Source organism: Gadus macrocephalus, chromosome 17, assembly GCF_031168955.1.
Source record: "Gadus macrocephalus chromosome 17, ASM3116895v1".
NCBI lineage: Eukaryota > Metazoa > Chordata > Actinopteri > Gadiformes > Gadidae > Gadus > Gadus macrocephalus.
This window is the reverse complement of record NC_082398.1, coordinates 8,238,940-8,259,086: the sequence shown is the minus strand read 5'-3', so window position 1 is coordinate 8,259,086 and position 20,147 is coordinate 8,238,940. Positions and strand designations below refer to the sequence as shown.

At 46.1% G+C, this 20,147-nt stretch overlaps 1 protein-coding gene across 5 annotated transcripts in view; it reads right to left on the bottom strand.

Moving 5' to 3' along the window:
* exoc6b (exocyst complex component 6B) overlaps positions 1-17,142 on the bottom strand; it is a 51,050-nt gene extending 33,908 nt beyond the window's left edge. For 3 of the 5 annotated variants that reach the window (XM_060035792.1, XM_060035793.1, XM_060035795.1), the window contains exons 1-7: positions 16,959-17,141; positions 9,402-9,567; positions 8,543-8,590; positions 8,330-8,420; positions 8,187-8,232; positions 7,037-7,241; positions 2,932-3,120 (exon numbers count right to left, since the gene is read on the bottom strand). In XM_060035792.1, coding sequence (XP_059891775.1) covers positions 2,932-3,120; positions 7,037-7,241; positions 8,187-8,232; positions 8,330-8,420; positions 8,543-8,590; positions 9,402-9,567; positions 16,959-17,047 — 834 coding nt within the window. In that variant the 5' untranslated portion in view covers positions 17,048-17,141. Of the gene's footprint in view, positions 1-2,931; positions 3,121-7,036; positions 7,242-8,186; positions 8,233-8,329; positions 8,421-8,542; positions 8,591-9,401; positions 9,568-16,958 lie in introns of all 5 variants that reach the window. The other 2 variants (XM_060035791.1, XM_060035794.1) reach the window with 2 other exon arrangements.
* Between the last annotated feature and the right edge of the window lie 3,005 nt (positions 17,143-20,147).

Below are 20,147 nucleotides of genomic sequence, written 5' to 3'. Positions count from 1 at the left end.
ACAGTCTGTCCATTCCCACAGCTGGTCCTTTATCACAGCTACAGTCTGTCCATTATCACAGCTGGTCCTTTATCACAGCTACAGTCTGTCCATTCCCACAGCTGGTCCTTTATCACAGCTACAGTCTGTCCATTCCCACAGCTGGTCCTTTATCACAGCTACAGTCTGTCCATTCCCACAGCTGGTCCTTTATCACAGCTACAGTCTGTCCATTCTCACAGCTGGTCCTTTATCACAGCTACAGTCTGTCCATTCCCACAGCTGGTCCTTTATCACAGCTACAGTCTGTCCATTCTCACAGCTGGTCCTTTATCACAGCTACAGTCTGTCCATTCCCACAGCTGGTCCTTTATCACAGCTACAGTCTGTCCATTATCACAGCTGGTCCTTTATCACAGCTACAGTCTGTCCATTATCACAGCTGGTCCTTTATCACAGCTACAGTCTGTCCATTATCACAGCTGGTCCTTTATCACAGCTACAGTCTGTCCATTATCACAGCTGGTCCTTTATCACAGCTACAGTCTGTCCATTATCACAGCTGGTCCTTTATCACAGCTACAGTCTGTCCATTATCACAGCTGGTCCTTTATCACAGCTACAGTCTGTCCATTATCACAGCTGGTCCTTTATCACAGCTACAGTCTGTCCATTCCCACAGCTGGTCCTTTATCACAGCTACAGTCTGTCCATTCCCACAGCTGGTCCTTTATCACAGCTACAGTCTGTCCATTCTCACAGCTGGTCCTTTATCACAGCTACAGTCTGTCCATTCTCACAGCTGGTCCTTTATCACAGCTACAGTCTGTCCATTCTCACAGCTGGTCCTTTATCACAGCTACAGTCTGTCCATTATCACAGCTGGTCCTTTATCACAGCTACAGTCTGTCCATTCCCACAGCTGGTCCCAGCAACACTGCGTCCTTGATTCCAACAACCGTCTGTTTTTACGCAGATAGTCCATCATTATTCGTTAGTTTGTCATTCATCACAGCCAATTTTATATCAGCTACAGTGTGAACAAGGCTAGCCTGACCTTGATCCCAGTCTGTTCTATGTCCGTCCTAAGCCTTTATCACAGCTAAGCTGGTTTCGCACCGCCGCGCGGCAACTCGCGGCCTCCATACATCTCAATGAGGGAAGGGCGGCAGAGGGGAGGCGGTTACAAAAGCGGCTGTTGACCACGAAGCGGTTGCCGCCCACGTGAACGCGCACAGATCTTGCCCTACCGCTCAGCTTTCCCCGTGTCGAAACTTTTGGCGGCAGCCGCCCGGCGGCAGCAGCAGCAGCCGCATCTGAAAAGGCCTGGCCCTTCACACCGCCGCGCTGAGCCCTCCGGCAGCGAGGCGGTTATCAGGGCGGTAGCCGCGCGGCGGTGAGCAAGCAGTGTCCTTCCTTTATCACAGCAACAGCCTGTACTTTATCAGTTAGTCCTTTAGCACAGTTAAAGTCTTTCCTTCTTTGAGTCTCAAAAGCCTCAAAGGCTAAAGGCAGTGAGCGCCAAACACATTATATATAGTATATTGTTTATGTATCGCATTACTAGTCTGTAAATTGCAGTCGTATTGGTCTGGTACATTGTTACCAGAAACTTCCAATCCTTGGAACGAACACACACACACACACACACACACACACACACACACACACACACACACACACACACACACACACACACACACACACACACACACACACACACACACACACACACACACACACACACACACATCCTGCCCTGTTGGAATGTGTGCCCTGTTAAAATCATTTGAAACAAACACAATGCCAGCTTTGATCCCAAACACCGAACATATGAACGCTTGTACGCACACACGCGCGTTCCACAACAATGATCAACGCCCATGGGATGCGCCGCAGAGAGCAACCCCCGGTCATACGTCGGTGTGTGTGCGGGTGTGTGCGTGTGTGCATGTGTGCGTCTCAGGGTGGTTCTCTGGCTGGCATCGCCGCCAACAAGGTCGTAACCTTGGCAACCGGGGGGGGTGAGGCCTTTGTTGGGGGCCAAGGTGACTTCCAGAGGAGCGGGCTGGGCAGAGTTCTCAGGAAGTGGACGGGCCAATGGGGCCACGGCGTCCTGTGTGATTGCTCTAAGAGTGTGTGATCTGGCGTTGGTGTTTCCTGCAACAACAAACATCAAAACAAGGGAGTTCTGCTCGGGGCAGAGCAGCACAATGCGTCGCCACTTTAACGCCCCTAACGACCTTGGCGCCCGGCGGGCCATGCCAGGCACTGATGGAGACGCCGCACTCTGGTGCAGGTTGCATGATTCTTCATGCTGGACCAATCAGGGAGCAGGATGCTTTTATGGTGGACCAATCAGGGAGCACAATTCTATTATGTCGGACTAATCAGGAAGCAGGATGCAATTATGGTGGACCAATCAGGGAGCAGGATGCTAATAAGGCGGACCAATCAGGGAGTAGGATGCTATTATGGCGGACCAATCATGCTATCATGGCAGACTAATCAGTGAGCAGGACGCTATTATGGTGGACCAATCAAGGTGCAGGATGCTATTATATTGGACTAATCAGTGAGCAGGCCGCATTGATAGTGGACCAATCAGGGAGCAGGTGCTATTATGGTGGACCAATCAGTGAGCAGGCCGCATTGATAGTGGACCAATCAGGGAGCAGGACACTCTGGGGGTCAGGTCTTCTTCAGAGAGCATGGTGTTCTGGCGGTGGACCAATCGGTGAGATGTTGTGTACACATCCCAAGCTCATCACTGATTGGTTGTTCTCAAACAGATTTTCAACCACATCTGGGTTCTCTCTGATTAGGGAGATCAAAGCGACAAGAAGATGTTTTTTGAGATGCTAAACTAATTATGAACAAATTGAATATAATTGACAGGATGATCTACATAGGAAAACAAAATGCGACCACTTTGGGTGTTGACCTCCTCACCTCCTCTTCCTCCTCCTCCTCATCATCTTCTACGTCCAGGATCCCAGAGTCCTGCTCCGACAGTGGACTGCCCCCCTGTCCGTTACTCTCGGTCCCCGCCCCTAACGACAACTCCTTCCTGATGCGTCGGCCAATCAGGGCCCTGGGATGTACGGAGGTGGAGCTGTCCAATGATCGCTGCACCTGGGCCTGACGGACAGACATAAAACAGACAGATAGACAGAGGTTAGAATAACCAAGATGGTATATATAAAGGGCCAGAATTTCAGTCTGTTTATTATTTATTAAATTCTCGCCAATCTAGCGCTTCTAATGAAGGAAATAAAAACACACATTCAGAGAAATGACATCATCTTTGTTATAAATGGCAATTTCACTCCGGGATAAGAGAGTGAAATGTTAGAATATCTGTTTCCCAGTTGACTGTGTTGTATCAGACGTAGCTTTTAGACCACTCCTGATTCATTTCTGACCAATCAGGAGATCTCTTCTCTGATTGGTTGGAGGAATTCTGTCATGTGCTATTATAACGCATGATGCTTCCAACCCACGATTGTTTGATTACGAGAGTCTACTTTGAACGATAATTCAACCATTACAATTTTAGGGTACAGCCCTACTGCTTGTCCACTGCTTGCCTCTTCCTCAGAGGCATCTCCCCCTCCACTAAACCTCTTCCTGTGGGAAACCCTGACTGCTTTCAATTATGTGAACTTGAAGGAATGCAAATACAGACCGCTGACTGAAACTTAAATCTAACGTAACATCACCTGAAGTGGAACCTGCTTGGATAAACCGTAAAGCTTGTGGCAGCGCCATTCATGTCAACCGTAACAACATTAAGCCCTCAGGTTCCTCAGACAGGTAACGGTAAACTTACTGTAGTTCAAAGACAAGTTTCACGCTAACTGGCTAAGGATATATCCAGGGCTTGAATTTAACAACGGTGAAATTAGCTGCTGAACCCCCAAAGTGAACTTCCCCCTATGTGAGGCATTTAAAAAGCATTTTGGAAAAATGGGTGGAATATATATATAAATATATATAGGAGGGTGTATTGCCGGTAATACCAGCCCCTCACCCCCTCACGTCCGGGCCTGTTTGAACAAAGCGAGGATACAGGGTATTTTAGACCCGTCTGTGTCCTGGTCGGACCAGAGCAATGCCCGGGTCAAACGGATCCACGGCCACCCCGACTCCTAAGCACACCGTCTCCACACACGCACACGCACACACACACACACACACACACACACACACACACACACACACACCTACTTAATGAGGAAAACCGCTGGGTTTGTTCGCGTCTGTTTGTGTGTGTTGGGCATCAGATCAAAGATGGCATTGTTTTGCGTTTCCATGCTGACTGATATACACACAGGCACACATGCGCACACACACACACACACACACACACACAAAAACACACACACTCTCTCTAAATGAGGGGAAGCTTCCTCGGTTCAAACAGATAACTGCCATGGGAACAGACAACAACATAAAACTACACACACACACACAAACACACACTGACGCATACCTCTGTGAAACCAGTCAGTGGATTGTTAGGAGTCTGTAAGAGGGAGGAGGGACAAAATACTTTTCTCCTTAGAAAACACCTGAGTCTGCTTCAGCCACCTGAACCCTCCACACCACGATGGAGGGAGGAGGGGAGAGAGGAGGAGTAGAATAGAAAGGGGCAACAGAGGGAAAAGGTTGGAGGGCGAACCACGTATGTTGGCGATTCAAATGAACCCCACTGCGTACCCAGAATAGTTCATAAAGAGAAGAAAGGAGGAAAAACATGAGGTCGATCCGCACGGGATCCCCGGGCCCCGAATGGGCTCCCACGGCCACCGACGTCACTACCTCCGTCACCCCACGTCAAACCTGTGTCGGAGTGGGTGAGAGGCAGTGCGTCTGTGACGGCGAGAGAGGAATAAGAGGTGTGGGATGCGTTAATTGTCAAAGGCGTTGTGTTGCATTGTGGGTCCACTTCACTGTTTACTGGGGCGACGGGTAGGAACCGTTTGTCTCGGGGGGGCTTTGTTCCCCCAGGGGGAGCGGGATCAGAGCGGGAGGGAAGTGGTCTTCAAGAGGACGACTGTGCGTCATCATGGAGCGGGAGAAAAAGAGGGGTGAGGGGAGGGATTTGGAAGGAACTTTTGGAACAAGTGTAGGGTTTTGAAAAAGTGAGAGAGGGATGGGCCGAGAGGAGACGGAGAGGGAGACGGAGAAAGTGAGTGAGAGCGAGAGTGGAAGAGGCAGAGACAGACAGAAAGAGATTAAAAAAAAAAAAAAAAAGCCAATTGACGGTCCGGGTATGTAACCGCAACATGCGATGCACAGCAACATGGCTGGAATGCAGCTGGCTTCACGCTAATTAGCCCCGTGTCCAGCCCCGCCCCCTCAAAGTCAACACCTTTGATTTCAATTAAATCAGCTTTTAGTTTTAAGATAAGTTGACCTTGTATTACTCAAGTCATAGTAGCAGTTTAGGTTATTGAACCAATATTTCAATAATGAAACATTTAGAAAACATTTCAAATAACAACAATTCAAAGGAGAAAGTCCTCATTCCAAGATTTTCCAAATGTCTTAAAAAACCTGCGCTAGGTTAATTTGATGAAAATGTGTTGTAAAGACACTTCATTGTCATTTAAAACTGTAAAATATTGTACCGTTTTCTACATTTATAATTGTAGTAGAGTTAGTCAAGAAAAATCGAGGGACGACAACTACAGTAGACCTGGAACTGGCATGGCTCACCTTCTGGCAGCGCAGACACGCGCACGCACACGCACACTCTATTTTGGTTTGTCTTGTGATGGTTCAATACACTAACCCAGCATGGACTCTTCAGCCACTCTCACCCTGTGTGTGTGTGTGTGTGCGTATGTGTATGTGTGTGTGTGTGCGTATGTGTGTGTGTGTGTGTGTGTGTGTGTGTGTGTGTGTGTGTGTGTATGTCTGTGTGTGTTCAGTAACTAGATATAGGTAATCAATCTTATTCCACTTCACAGACGAAGCAATCTGTTTCCGATTAGAGAGTGTGCGCCAGTGTGTACGGGCGTTCTCGTATATGTGCATATGGGCCTCTGCATACGTGCGCGTGTGTGTGTGTGTGTGTGTGTGTGTGTGTGTGTGTGTGTGTGTGTGTGTGTGTGTGTGTGTGTGTGTGTGTGTGTGTGTGTGTGTGTGTGTGTGTGTGTGTGTGTGTGTGTGTCCTACAGGAACCACAGAGAGGGGATTAAGGGAGAGAATCACAGGAAAACAGAAGGAGTAAAAAAAAAAAATGTGACAGAAGGAGAGATGAAAAGAGAGATTGAGAGAGAGTCCTCTACAAAGATATACATCTCCTCTCACCATGACAACACCTCTCCTCCCTGTCACAACTCTTGATACATATGATGGATGGATTTCCTCCAGCGCTCTGCCTGCTGCTCTGCCTCTTACCCTCCACCTTCCTCTCTCTCACTCCATCTCTATCCCTCCATCTCTCCCTGTTTCGATATCTGATTCTGTCCATCTCTCCCTCCATCGATCTCTCTCTCCCTCCACATTGATCCTCTTACCATTCCATCCCTCCTCCAGTATCCCTCCCTCCATTGGGCAGCAGACAATGGGTCCATTGTAAGTCCTCCTTTCCTCTCAGACTTAATTCTCTCTCTCTCTCTCTCTCTCTCTCTCTCTCTCTCTCTCTCTCTCTCTCTCTCTCTCTCTCTCTCTCTCTCTCTCTCTCTCTCTCTCTCTCTCTCTCTCTCTCTCTCTCTCTCTCTCTCTCTCTCTCTCTCTCTCTCATATATGTATTTTTACATCTGGGATGCTGTTCAGAGAATCCTTATTTTGGAGGAAGAGAGGGAGGGAGAGAGGGGAGGATTGGTAGAGTAACAGACAGAGGAGGGAAGTCAGACGTAAAGCAGAGTTTTAAGATTTCAGATCCCAGTCGAAGTGGTCCCAGTAATTTTGGTGAAGGCTACTGTTGGTTAGAGACTGAATGGTTCTGCTGACACCTAGAGGCCGGCAGGAAAACTACACCAAAACACAGTGTGTATGTGTGTGTGTGTGAGTGTGAGTGTGTGTGAGTGTTTGTGTGTATTACCTGTTTTATGGCGGTCTCCCCCAGCCTGTCAGAGTGCTTGCGGATACTCTCGAGGAAGTCTCGGAGGTGGGTCATGGCCGTGTCTCTGATTTGTGAGCGGAGTAGAGGGGTGCTGTCGGCCATCAGACCACAGAACCGGTACTGTCCGGCTCTGGGCAGACAGGTCTGCTCCAGCTGGCCCAGGGTCCTCAGGGCTGGGTAGTACCTGACACACACACACACACACACACACACACACACACACACACACACACACACACACACACACACACACACACACACACACACACACACACACACACACACACACACACACACACACACACACACACAATGAGAGTAAACCCAATAAGAAAGGCAGTGGTTCCCAACCTGTGGTTCGGGGCCCCTCTCCGGTCACCTGATATGCATGACTTATAAGCACTTTTGGTCCCCAATTTGGTCATTGGTTTGTGTATGGTGTGCTGTTAAATATTATTAGTAACTTTATCTCTTGTCAGGTGTGTGGTCTCTCCTGTTTTTTAAATTTGTTAAGTGGTCTGGTGTGTGCCCAGCATCAACATCTGCCACACGTAATACCCTTTATCTGTAGCGTGGGCCTTTCCTCCACTCTGACTCCACTCACTGGCGCTGCTCAACGCTTTCTTCACAGTAATTCGTGCTATTTTGGAATCGTCCCCTTATTTTCCGCACTTGTTATCTGATCCCAATGGTCAGCGTCATCATCATGTAAGTAGTAACTGATCCAATCTGATATTACAATAATTGTAGCCAGACCAGGGGCAGGCACTAGAATGGGAACCGACCCGTCCCAGTTGATGATAATAAGATGTGGACCCTAACCTGTGCTGGTCCCAGGCCGGCTCGGGTAGACCTACGAAGACCTCTAGTTCCTACCAAGTTCAAGTCACTGAACTACAAGAACTCATAGTGCTTTGGCTCCCCCTAGTGGTCAAACCGAACACTGTATGTATATCCTAGTGGTCAAACCTCCACCAAGTTATTATTCATCCTTCATCAAAACACACACACACACACACACACACACACACACACACACACACACACACACACACACACACACACACACACACACACACACACACACACACACACACACACACACACACACACACACCTACCTACCTACCTTTTGGCCTCCATCTGCTCCTGTAGTTTGCTGTACATCTCCAGAACTGGAAAATGAACAAATACGTTTCTGTATGAGTGTGACAGTAACATTGCGTGTGCATTTAAATATGTGTGCGGTGCGTGTATGTTGGTGGCTATTACCAGGTAGACACATTTGTAGCTTGTCAATGGTGCTAGCAATGTTTTTCTGCTGTATACGACATTGTCTTAGTTCCTCCATAGAAGCCATCAGCTGAATAGAAACAGTGATGTACAGACAGAGACAGAGAGAGAGAGACATTGAGGTTTCTTCAGTTTGTTCATTTTGGTGACCTGATTGGTTTAATAGCAACATCCATTAGCCAATCAACTCACCCCTTTCCCATCTTGCTGGAGGCGTCGGTCTGTCTCCGTCACCTGACTCTGGAGGTGGGGTATGGATTAGAGAATATCGGAGCAGGAGTGATCGACTCAACCTGTGTTCTGACTGGTCAGTGATGTTAATAAGCCATAACAATCTATTTTAATGTTGACCTATAAAAGTGACATCCCAAGTGGGAGTGTCCACCCAGATGCATCATGGGACGATCAGCCAGTCTAAGAATGGACCAGATTTGAATGTTTTATTAAAAACACACATCGTGGCGGGTTTTTAGAGGGGGACCTTTGACATGGAGATGATGAAGAGGTGGACGTTTAAATAATAAGAGTGTATGAAGACACTTTTATCTTCATACACACATTACACCAGACCGTGGTGATGGAGAGTGTGTGTTTTTAACGTGTGTATGTATGTATGCATGCAATGTTGTGAATCAATTTGGTCGAATTAAACTAAACCAAACTCAACTAAAAGTAAAACTCTGGTATAATTGAATCCTCTTAATACATAGGTCATGTTTGTGAAAGGACTGAGCCTTAAGCTCGTCTTCACTAGACTGTATAGGTTGAGTATTATTATTCCTCGATTATCATGCATTTTAACATGCATTACAAGCACATTCTGTTATAAAATACGAGTAGGCCCAGGCGATAAGCGCGAGATTCGCTTACGATGGCCAAAACATTTATTTGAATAGTTCATTTATATTTGAAAGTTTAAAATGTATATAGAGTATAGAGATATTTGTTTTTATTATTGAATTAATATTTGATGCCCAAAATGTGTTCAAGCGGTCCTTACACACACACACACACACACACACACACACACACACCCCCACCCCTCCCTCACCTTGAGTTTGTGTGCCTCTCCGCGGACTTTGAGCAGCTCAGTGATGGAGTCCACAAAGCCCTGAAAGTGGTGGTTACACATCCTCTCAATGTCCCGGTCATGGCTCCGGATCCTCCCGTCCAGCTTCCCCATGAACACACCATGCTCCTCTCCATCGTACACTGACCTGGGGAGAGAGACTATGTTATAGACAAGGAGGGAGAGAGACTATGTTATACACTGACCTGGGGAGAGAGACTATGTTATAGACAAGGAGGGAGAGAGACTATGTTATAGACCAGGAGGGAGAGAGACTATGTTATACACTGACCTGGGGAGAGAGACTATGTTATACACTGACCTGGGGAGAGAGAGACTATGTTATAGACCAGGAGGGAGAGAGACTATGTTATAGACAAGGAGGGAGAGAGACTATGTTATACACTGACCTGGGGAGAGAGACTATGTTATACACTGAGCTGGGGAGAGAGACTATGTTATACACTGACCTGGGGAGAGAGACTATGTTATACACTGAGGTGGGGAGAGAGACTATGTTATAGACCAGGAGGGAGAGGGACTATGTTATACACTGACCTGGGGAGAGAGACTATGTTATACACTGAGCTGGGGAGAGAGACTATGTTATACACTGACCTGGGGAGAGAGACTATGTTATACACTGAGCTGGGGAGAGAGACTATGTTATAGACCAGGAGGGAGAGGGACTATGTTATAGACCAGGAGGGAGAGGGACTATGTTATAGACCAGGAGGGAGAGAGACTATGTTGTAGACCAGGAGGGAGAGAGACTATGTTATAGACCAGGAGGGAGAGAGACTATGTTATAGACCAGGAGGGAGAGAGACTATGTTATACACTGAGCTGGGGAGAGAGACTATGTTATACACTGACCTGGGGAGAGAGACTATGTTATACACTGAGCTGGGGAGAGAGACTGTTATAGACCAGGAGGGAGAGAGACTATGTTATACACTGACCTGGGGAGAGAGACTATGTTATACACTGAGCTGGGGAGAGAGACTATGTTATACACTGACCTGGGGAGAGAGACTATGTTATACACTGAGCTGGGGAGAGAGACTATGTTATAGACCAGGAGGGAGAGGGACTATGTTATAGACCAGGAGGGAGAGAGACTATGTTATAGACCAGGAGGGAGAGAGACTATGTTATACACTGAGCTGGGGAGAGAGACTATGTTATACACTGACCTGGGGAGAGAGACTATGTTATACACTGAGCTGGGGAGAGAGACTATGTTATACACTGAGCTGGGGAGAGAGACTATGTTATAGACCAAGAGGGAGAGAGACTATGTTATACACTGAGCTGGGGAGAGAGACTATGTTATAGACCAGGAGGGAGAGAGACTATGTTATACACTGACCTGGGGAGAGAGACTATGTTATAGACCAGGAGGGAGAGAGACTATGTTATACACTGAGCTGGGGAGAGAGACTATGTTATAGACCAGGAGGGAGAGAGACGATGTTATAGACCAGGAGGGAGAGAGACGATGTTATAGACCAGGAGGGAGAGAGACTAGACCAGGAGGGAGAGAGACTATGTTATACACTGACCTGGGGAGAGAGAGACTATGTTATAGACCAGGAGGGAGAGAGACTATGTTATAGACCAGGAGGGAGAGAGACTATGTTATAGACCAGGAGGGAGAGAGACTATGTTATAGACCAGGAGGGAGAGAGACTATGTTATAGACCAGGAGGGAGAGAGACTATGTTATAGACCAGGAGGGAGAGAGACTATGTTATACACTGACCAAGAGGGAGAGAGACTATGTTATACACTGACCAGGAGGGAGAGAGACTATGTTATAGACCAGGAGGGAGAGAGACTATGTTATACACTGACCTGGGGAGAGAGAGACTATGTTATAGACCAGGAGGGAGAGAGACTATGTTATAGACCAGGAGGGAGAGAGACTATGTTATACACTGACCTGGGGTGGGAGAGACTATGTTATAGACCAGGAGGGAGAGAGACTATGTTATACACTGACCTGGGGAGAGAGAGACTATGTTATAGACCAGGAGGGAGAGAGACTATGTTATACACTGACCTGGGGAGAGAGACTATGTTAGAGAGAGAGAGAGAGAATGTTAGAGAGAGAGACTACGTCAGAGAGAGAGAACGAGAGCGAGAGAGAGAGACTTATACACTGACCTGGGAATAATAACTACAGTATATTATAGACCTAGAGAGAGAGATTGGAAACCAAATGTCTACTACAGTCTATTCTGTTGAGAGAAACATGCCTCTAATCCCTACCTGCTCATAAATGTCTATCGGAAGTCACTGTGGTTTAAAAATGAAACAACTGTGGGTACAGCACAAGTCCACTAGGGGCAGTGACAGGTAGGTATGCAACAAAGCTGCCCAGTACAACCACCACAGTCGTCTACTGTTTATACTGGGAGCTTCCCAATGTATAACCACAGTATTCTACTGGTTATACAGGGGAGCTTGCCAGTACAACAACATTATTCTAATGGTTGTACTGGGAACTGCCAAATACAACCAGTCTCCTAGTGGGAGCTGCTTCGGAGAAGGACTCTTTGCTCACTGGCTTGCTCTTATTGTTACTCTTACGCAAAAGTTGAAAGACAGTGAACCAAGACAGGGGATACGTCTGATATTAGCTCAACAGAGAGAGACAAAGAGAGAGAGCAATCCAGTAATACTTTAATAACGACGGGTATGTCAAAGAGCTCTGTGGTGGACGTGTTGCAGCTGGCAGGGAGACTCTGCTGTTGAAACCCTTGGATACACACAGAGAGACTGCTGTGAACCACCACTGAGAATAACACCACAGTGCCCTGGTGACACATTAGAAAAGGCCGGACCTCACCCACACACACATCGAAGATAAGTGGTGCGGGTTTGATTTGTTATGGAATATTGAGTGTGTGTTCCTGTGTGCTTTTCTTTCCAATGACGTTGTGCGTGCCACACACACACACACACACACACACACACACACACACACACACACACACACACACACACACACACACACACACACACACACACACACACACACACACACACACACACACACACACACACACACCTGAACATGGCCTTCCTCTTGTTGACAAAGAAATGACCAACCTTTACAATAGCGCCAGACTGACGCCATGAACAGCTTCCTTTACACACAAAGACATAAATACAGAAGCAGAGAGGAACACAAGCACACGCCAAAACATTAAAAGGATGCCTTGAGGAGTTTATGTTTGGGTTGAATGTCACTTCTATATCCATTGTACGTTTTGTTGCTGCAGCGAAATACAACGAAGCCCTTTGAATTGAAGAGAGAAATAGAGAGGAAGAGAAAGAGAAATAGAGAGGAAGAGACAGAGAAATAGAGAGGAAGAGAGAGAAATAGAGAGAAAGAGACAGAGAAATAGAGAGGAAGAGAGAGAAATAGAGAGGAAGAGACAGAGAAATAGAGAGGAAGAGAGAGAAATAGAGAGGAAGAGACAGAGAAATAGAGAGGAAGAGAGAGAAATAGAGAGGAAGAGACAGAGAAATAGAGAGGAAGAGAGAGAAATAGAGAGGAAGAGACAGAGAAATAGAGAGGAAGACAGAGAAAGAGAGAGAAATATAGAGGAAGAGACAGAGAAATAGAGAGAAAGAGAGAGAAATAGAGAGGAAGAGAGAGAAAGAGAGAGAAAGAGAGAGGAAGAGAGAGAAATAGAGAGGAAGAGAGAGAAATAGAGAGGCAGAGAGATAGAGATAGAAATAAAGAGGAAGAGAGAGAAATAGAGAGCAAGCGAGAGAGAAATAGAGAGCAAGCGAGAGAGCAAGCGAGAGGAAGAGAGAAATAGAGACGAAGAGAGAGAAAAAGAGAGGAAGAGAGTGTGAACGAGAGGAAGAGAGAGAGAAATAGAGACGAAGAGAGAAAGAGAGCAGAAGAGATAGATAGAAAGAGAGGGAGAGAGAAAAATAGAAAAAGAGAGAAACATATATAGAGAGAAGAGACAGAAAGACAGAGAGTAGGGCTGGGTAAAAAAAAAAAGATTTTGGATTGATTTCATTTACATTTTGCAATATCGATTCATAGGGCATGATGAGATCAATTTAAAAAAAAAGGGTTAGGGTTTTTTTTTGTTTGGTTACCATTATTATATTTTTGCACTTTAATAAACAATACCTTCATGCAATTTGCAGTAATGGAATGTCGTAGTTCATTCAAGTACACTTTCACTTGCAATTCCTTTCTAATTTCAAAATTGCACTTTTGAGATTTGAGACAGTTTTGTTTACAGCTCAAGTTTAAACTGTCCAATATACAAGTTTTCACTTAAAACCTGTTGTTTAAGATGAAGAGAAAAAATAAAGTACATTTGTATTTTGTAACACGGTTGAGCCATTTTCATTATTTAAGAGCAGATTGAATCGAATCGAATCGTGATTAATCGATTCAGAACCTTATGAATCGAAATCGAATCAATTTAGGAAATTGGCCACGATACCCCGCCCTAACAGAGAGAGCTGCTTGTCAGCATTCGTCTCTATCATCACTTCTGAGGAATTCTGGCAATTAAATATTTCACAATACAACTCTGAAGAGAGCTTCTACAGCTCATCCAATCAGGAAGTGTGTGGGCGGTTCTACTGCACCTCCACCTTTATTTGATTTGTCCTGCATGGTTTTTGTTCGGGTGGAGTCAATTATGCCAAACAAATGGGGGGGGGGGGGGGGGGTAGTCCAGTCGCATAGTAGCAGTAAGTACTTTACTGTAACCTCTAAAAGTCCTTCCTCAACAAGTTTCAGTATCTCAACATCTCATAGGGAAGCTGTTTGTGAGAGAGAGAGGGAGGGAGTACACAGACCAGTGGAACACACCCTGCTGAGTCATCAGGCTAGCTTTGGACACACACACACACACTTTATGACAGCTGGCAAAATAACGTCTTGGACCGCATCACACAGACTGAGGAGTGTGTTTGTGTGGCTAGGCATTAATGACAGGGAAGCTCTCTGTTCCCTGTGTATGGTCCGCGCGCGCGCGCGCACACACACACACACACACACACACACACACACACACACACACACACACACACACACACACACACACACACACACACACACACACACACACACACACACACACACACACACACACACACACACACACACACACACACACACAGCCTGTCTTAACAGGTTGGTCGCTCCACATTCACCCAACAAAACTTATCAGGCATGATGAAAAAATAAAAACATACTGCTTTGGTTTGAAACTACTACTAGTTATCTAAAGAACCATTAGAGAGACAGGCAGGCAGGCAGATAGATAGATAAGGAGGCAGACAGTAATGCCGCTTTTCCACTGCATGGTACCAGCTCGACACGACTCGACTCAGCTCGCATTTTTTGCGTTTCCACCGCGAAAACATGGTATCTGGTACCTGAAGTGGCTGCTTTTTCTAGTACCGCCTCGCTCTAGGTTCCAAGCGAGCTGAGCCGATGCTAAAAGGTGACGTCGGCAGACGGCCGGCCACTGATTGGCCAGAGAGTGTGACGAAGTCACGAGAGCGACATGGCAACCATGCTGGTAACAGCCATAGCAGCGCCGCAGCCAACATGTTCCACTTCTTCAACTTCTTCAACATGCCAGCTAATTATACGAACACGAATACCATCGCATCGATGTCCTCCATTGTTGTTATGTGGGTTCTGTCCATGTGTGGGTTGCGTAGGTGTTGTTTGCGTCGCGTACAAAAATACGTCACGGCCCTTTCGCGCAGCCGACCCCGCCCACGTCCAGGAGGTACTATTTGCGGTGGAAAAGGACCCGTGCTGCTACCGTGTCGAGTCGTGTCGTGTCGAGTCGTGTCGAGTCGAGCTACATGTGCGGTGGAAAAGCGGCATGACAGGCAGACATGTAGGCTCAGCAGCAGGTGACCAGGGTATAAATAGTATTCACATTAGAAAGTGACAGACCTGAGAGGTGACATCACTGTAAGGAGGGGGAGAGGTGAGGAAAGGGGGAGGGGAGTGAGGAACGTGTGGGTGAGGGGGGTGAGGAGGATGTCTGACAGGGTGAGGGAGGGAAATACTTGAGACTAAATCCAGAGTTGAAGAGCTGAAGGTGATTCAGATTCTTATCATTAATATAATATGTATAATTTAATACACACTTTATCCAAGTATTTTTGGTTGATTCTGGTGTTCGAGTCTGAAGCATCGCCCTCAATCAGATTCGAACACCAGAATCAACCCAAAATTCTTGATTGACCAAAAATACTTGATTGATTTTGATTGTTGACCTATAAAGAGGTCAACAATCAAAATCAATAGGAAAATACCCACCACAAGGGCATTTTCATATACAAAATCCCTCATTGACGCTCATACAAAACGACCCAAGACAACTAGGTTGCTGAGTTGAAAGCGTGGGGTTAGTGTACACCTGGAGGAGAAGGTAGAGGTGGGACAGTACAGAGACAGGAGGACCCGGTAGAAGTAATGGTAAACTTGCTCTGGGATGCCGACAGGTAGTCTGCGGATGTAGGGGATTGAACCAATATACACTTATGCTTAAATTACACACACACGCACACGCACACACACACGCACACACACACACACACACACACAATGTCTTATAAACAACATCAAGATCAACAGCTGGAGAGAGAGAGAGCGAGAGAGCGAGAGAGCGAGAGAGAGAGAGATCCATACACAAACAGCCTCTTGTTTCCTATCCAAGACCAGCACATTGAAATTGGTGTGAAGATGCTTCCTGCTACCACTACACAATGCAACAACTGTTTAGAACTGATAATGATGACTTAGATCTTGGCCCTCACTGAATCGTCTTGCTGTCTTGCGAGACCGTGACTTCACTCTTCCACTACTGTTTAAAATCAATTAAAAACAACACACCAGCCAAAAAGTTGTTTTGGTTAGAGTTGATACAAGACACACACACACACACACAAAGTGTTTAAGTGCTTTGCATTGACTTATATGCGTCGGGCCTCATACATTCCATCAGCTGAGCGATGCTGCGTGACGTCACGAAGAGGTCTACGGGGACCCTGTGTGACGTCACGAACACAACGGTCAGTGGTTAGGAGTGATCGTAGAGTGTTTGGTTTCATTTCACATCCACTGTCAAACAAATCCCCTCTTCCCGAAACAAGTAGTAAGCTTGACCGTTTGTGCTAACCACTGCAGCCTTTTAGCTTTACTTCCCCTGATGAGTTACTCCAAACACAGTGTACTGGAGTTCAGAGAGAAGTTGAGTTAACTTTCAGCCTTCTCACCACAACGAGACAGACCAGCTCCCCTCACGCATCAAAATCGTGAAACGTAACCGCTCAACAACAGTACTTGGGGGTAACAAGTAAATATTATTATTGTTGTTAGCGGGACATTAGCATGGCTGGAACAACACTTAGTTTGGAGCCGCAATGAGCAGCTAACTTGTTAGGCTAACAGCTAGCCTCATTCTGTCAGTCTGGTAACAAACCGGCTGACAGCCCGAGTGTTAGTGATTATTCTCCCCGTCTTACCGGAGGGTAGGCCCGATACAGTTGGTGTCGGTGCTTTCGATCTCCCGTAGGATCCGCTCGTGCTCCGCCGCGGTTTCTACGCTCGACATCCCGAGTGTTGATGCGACCTGGAGGAGTCGCTCCGAGCTACACACACACAGGGAGGCGCTCCATTACTCGCCAACACGCAGTACGGCCGGGCGGGGCCTCGCTCGCTCTCTTTCTCTCTCTCTCGCAAAAAAATAAATAAAGTTTATCACATGTATAACATATTCGGGTACGGCAGGTGGCGATGTGTTCCTTCAAACAAAGCTAGCAAAAACTGGGAATTTAAGAAAAATAATCCAGGGGTATCATTCGACAGTGGTTCTTTGTCTAGCGCTCTTTAAAATGTGACTGACCAACACAGGCACCCTAAGCAAAGAACATTGCAATTATTGACTTGACCTGGGAAGATAAACAACAAATGTTTGGAAAGAATCTCACAGAGAGGCATCTAGAACCTGATTGGGAAACCTGAATAGGGCATATCTAGGGTATTTTTATTTATTTTTTACTGCCATATTGATTGTTGCTAATATCAAATAAGATTAGATATTTCTTGATTGTATACAATGATGTGGCATTATAAATCTCAGTCAATCTCAATCAACATAGTTTGCACAAAAGGTATTCATTAATGAATGTAGCCTACCTGATTTGTCATCCGTGAGGAGCATTCATTAGACCTCAGTCTAATGACCGAGGAGCAGAGCTACACTGGGGACTGGGTCAAATCAATACATGCTAGGGAACAGGCCATCAGGAGGTAACAACCGGTTAGAAAGTGTGTGTGTGTGTGTGTGTGTGTGTGTGTGTGTGTGTGTGTGTGTGTGTGTGTGTGTGTGTGTGTGTGTGTGTGTGTGTGTGTGTGTGTGTGTGTGTGTGTGTGTGTGTGTGTGTGTGTGTGTTTGCGTGCGTGCGTGCCTGCATGCGCGTGTATGGGTGGCTTTGTAACGCGTTTACATTAAGCTGCGTGTAAACGATGGTATAGTGTGCGTTCTGTGTTAACCAGGTACGGGGGTCCGTTCCTGGAGCCTGGTGAAAAACAACGCTGAAAGACAGCTTATACTAATCAGTCAGCCTGTCAGTCTGATTATCTTTGTGCCTCTTTGTCAGTTGGATCCTTCCTTGTGCCCAGCAGTGAATTAACTGCTGAAGGTAACAGCACACCCTCTGGTGGTAAGAGGCCAGTACCGCAGGATGCTGTTAAAGGTACGGCCACACCAAACGCGTTACCCGCGTAACACGCGTATAAAATCGGCAATTTTTCCATAGGGAACCATTGGTTTACGCGCGTATGAGGTGCGTACACGCGTATCATGCGTACCAAGCAACATTTTACTCGCGTTAGGGGCGTATGAGGCGCGTACATATACGCGCGTATATATATACGCGCGTACATATACGCGCGTACGCGAGGAGTTCAAAAAATTTAACTTTTTACGCTCATACGCGTGATACTTAGCCGCAATAGCCAATCAGCGTGGAGCTTGACCCGACGTCACTGGCAGAGAGTAGTGACCCTTGCACAGAAGCATACGGCCGACATCTTTCTTTATTCTGGGTGGAAATAGTAACATAGTTACGCCATTAAATGCGTTTATGGAAACATTTTTAGCGAGAAATGTGCATTTTACTTTCATAATGTTCACTCGGTGAATGTGAAGGATGTTTGGTTTGATAGTTATGACGAAGAGTGGTTGCTAAGCAACCTCAACGTCTTGGCGGACTATTTCTCTGCTGATCAACACTACGTATGCTGGAAACACACCAGACACACCATGTGAAGTTATTTAACCCGATTATTGTTATTTATATCCGAGATTATTTAATCTAACCCGATCCAAGCTCTATCATGCACCCAAACACGGTGGCGTTTGGGTTTCCTTCCTCGGACTCCACAGGCGCGTAGCTGCGTACGTAGGACCATTTTTGACACAAAATGGTCAAGCAACATTTTAGCTGCGTTAGGGGCGTATGAGCTGCGTATGGTACCCGTTTGGTGTGTTCGTACCATTAAGGTACAGTAATGATTTATAGACACGATATATTACAGTACCTTTTTCACAGAGAAAACAGTCATCTACAGGTTTAAATACCATCAACAGGTTAGTAGTAGATAGTCCAGTGTTTAGGATGTTTGACTCCCAGCTGAAAGGTTCTGAGTCCAAGTCCAAATGTTTAACTTAACCATAATATAATGTGTATCCTATTTCTTTCCGCTCCCTCTTCTAACCTTGTTGCAAGGCAGCAGAGTTTGGGTTGCTAGAGGGACAGTTGTAACCTATAGAAACAGGGCCTGGCCAGCCATTGGACAGATTGAGGATCATTAATGTAGCTAAAATAAAAATCACTATATTATATATAATAATACACACTATATTACATAATACTTAAACGTAATTTATAGTGAGTTTCCTCCCTAAGTTTCTCCTTATTTTTTGTAAGTGCATTTTTACATGCTAGTGGAAGATTACTTGTGACGGTTGAGGTCCCTTCATATTAGCTACCGTTTCATAAAAATCGCTTGTGATCTGTAGCTTTTGATCCATGCTATGACTTGTTTGCAGCCATACAATATTAGTTTCTCCAAAAATTATCTTGGATTTTATTCTATTGTATTCTATTTATATTTCTATATAAATAAAAAATACAGAGTATGTCACACACAAACATTTCACTGCACATCCTGTATGAGTATGTGACAAATAAAAACCTTTGATTCTTGATCTTGAATCTTGTATTTTGTGATTGAGTAACTTTTAAATTATCCTCAACTCTAACTATAAATGTGTGAGAACCCTGTGGGCTGTAGTGTAAAATAAGTTGAGAAATACTAGTGGTCGCTGAGTCTTGGATGAGGACGGATGGAGGGGCAGGCCTTGGAAGTAGCCCAAAACCATGCTGCAAGAGGGGAAAGGAGAGGAGGCCCATGTTCCAAGGGTAGGTGCGGGCATCTGAGCCAGAAGGATAGTTGGGATGTGTCCCAAGGGAGCTGGACATGATGGTAGCAAGCGGTGGATCTAAAGGTGTCCAAGGGCGAGCTTTGGAAGCTGAGGCCCACAACATCAATTGTCGGATCCAGGCTGGGCATGACATTCCACCAAGCCCAACCAACTCTTATCTGGGGGAAGGTCGAGTCCCCAATGTACCCTGTGGGCCAGAGGA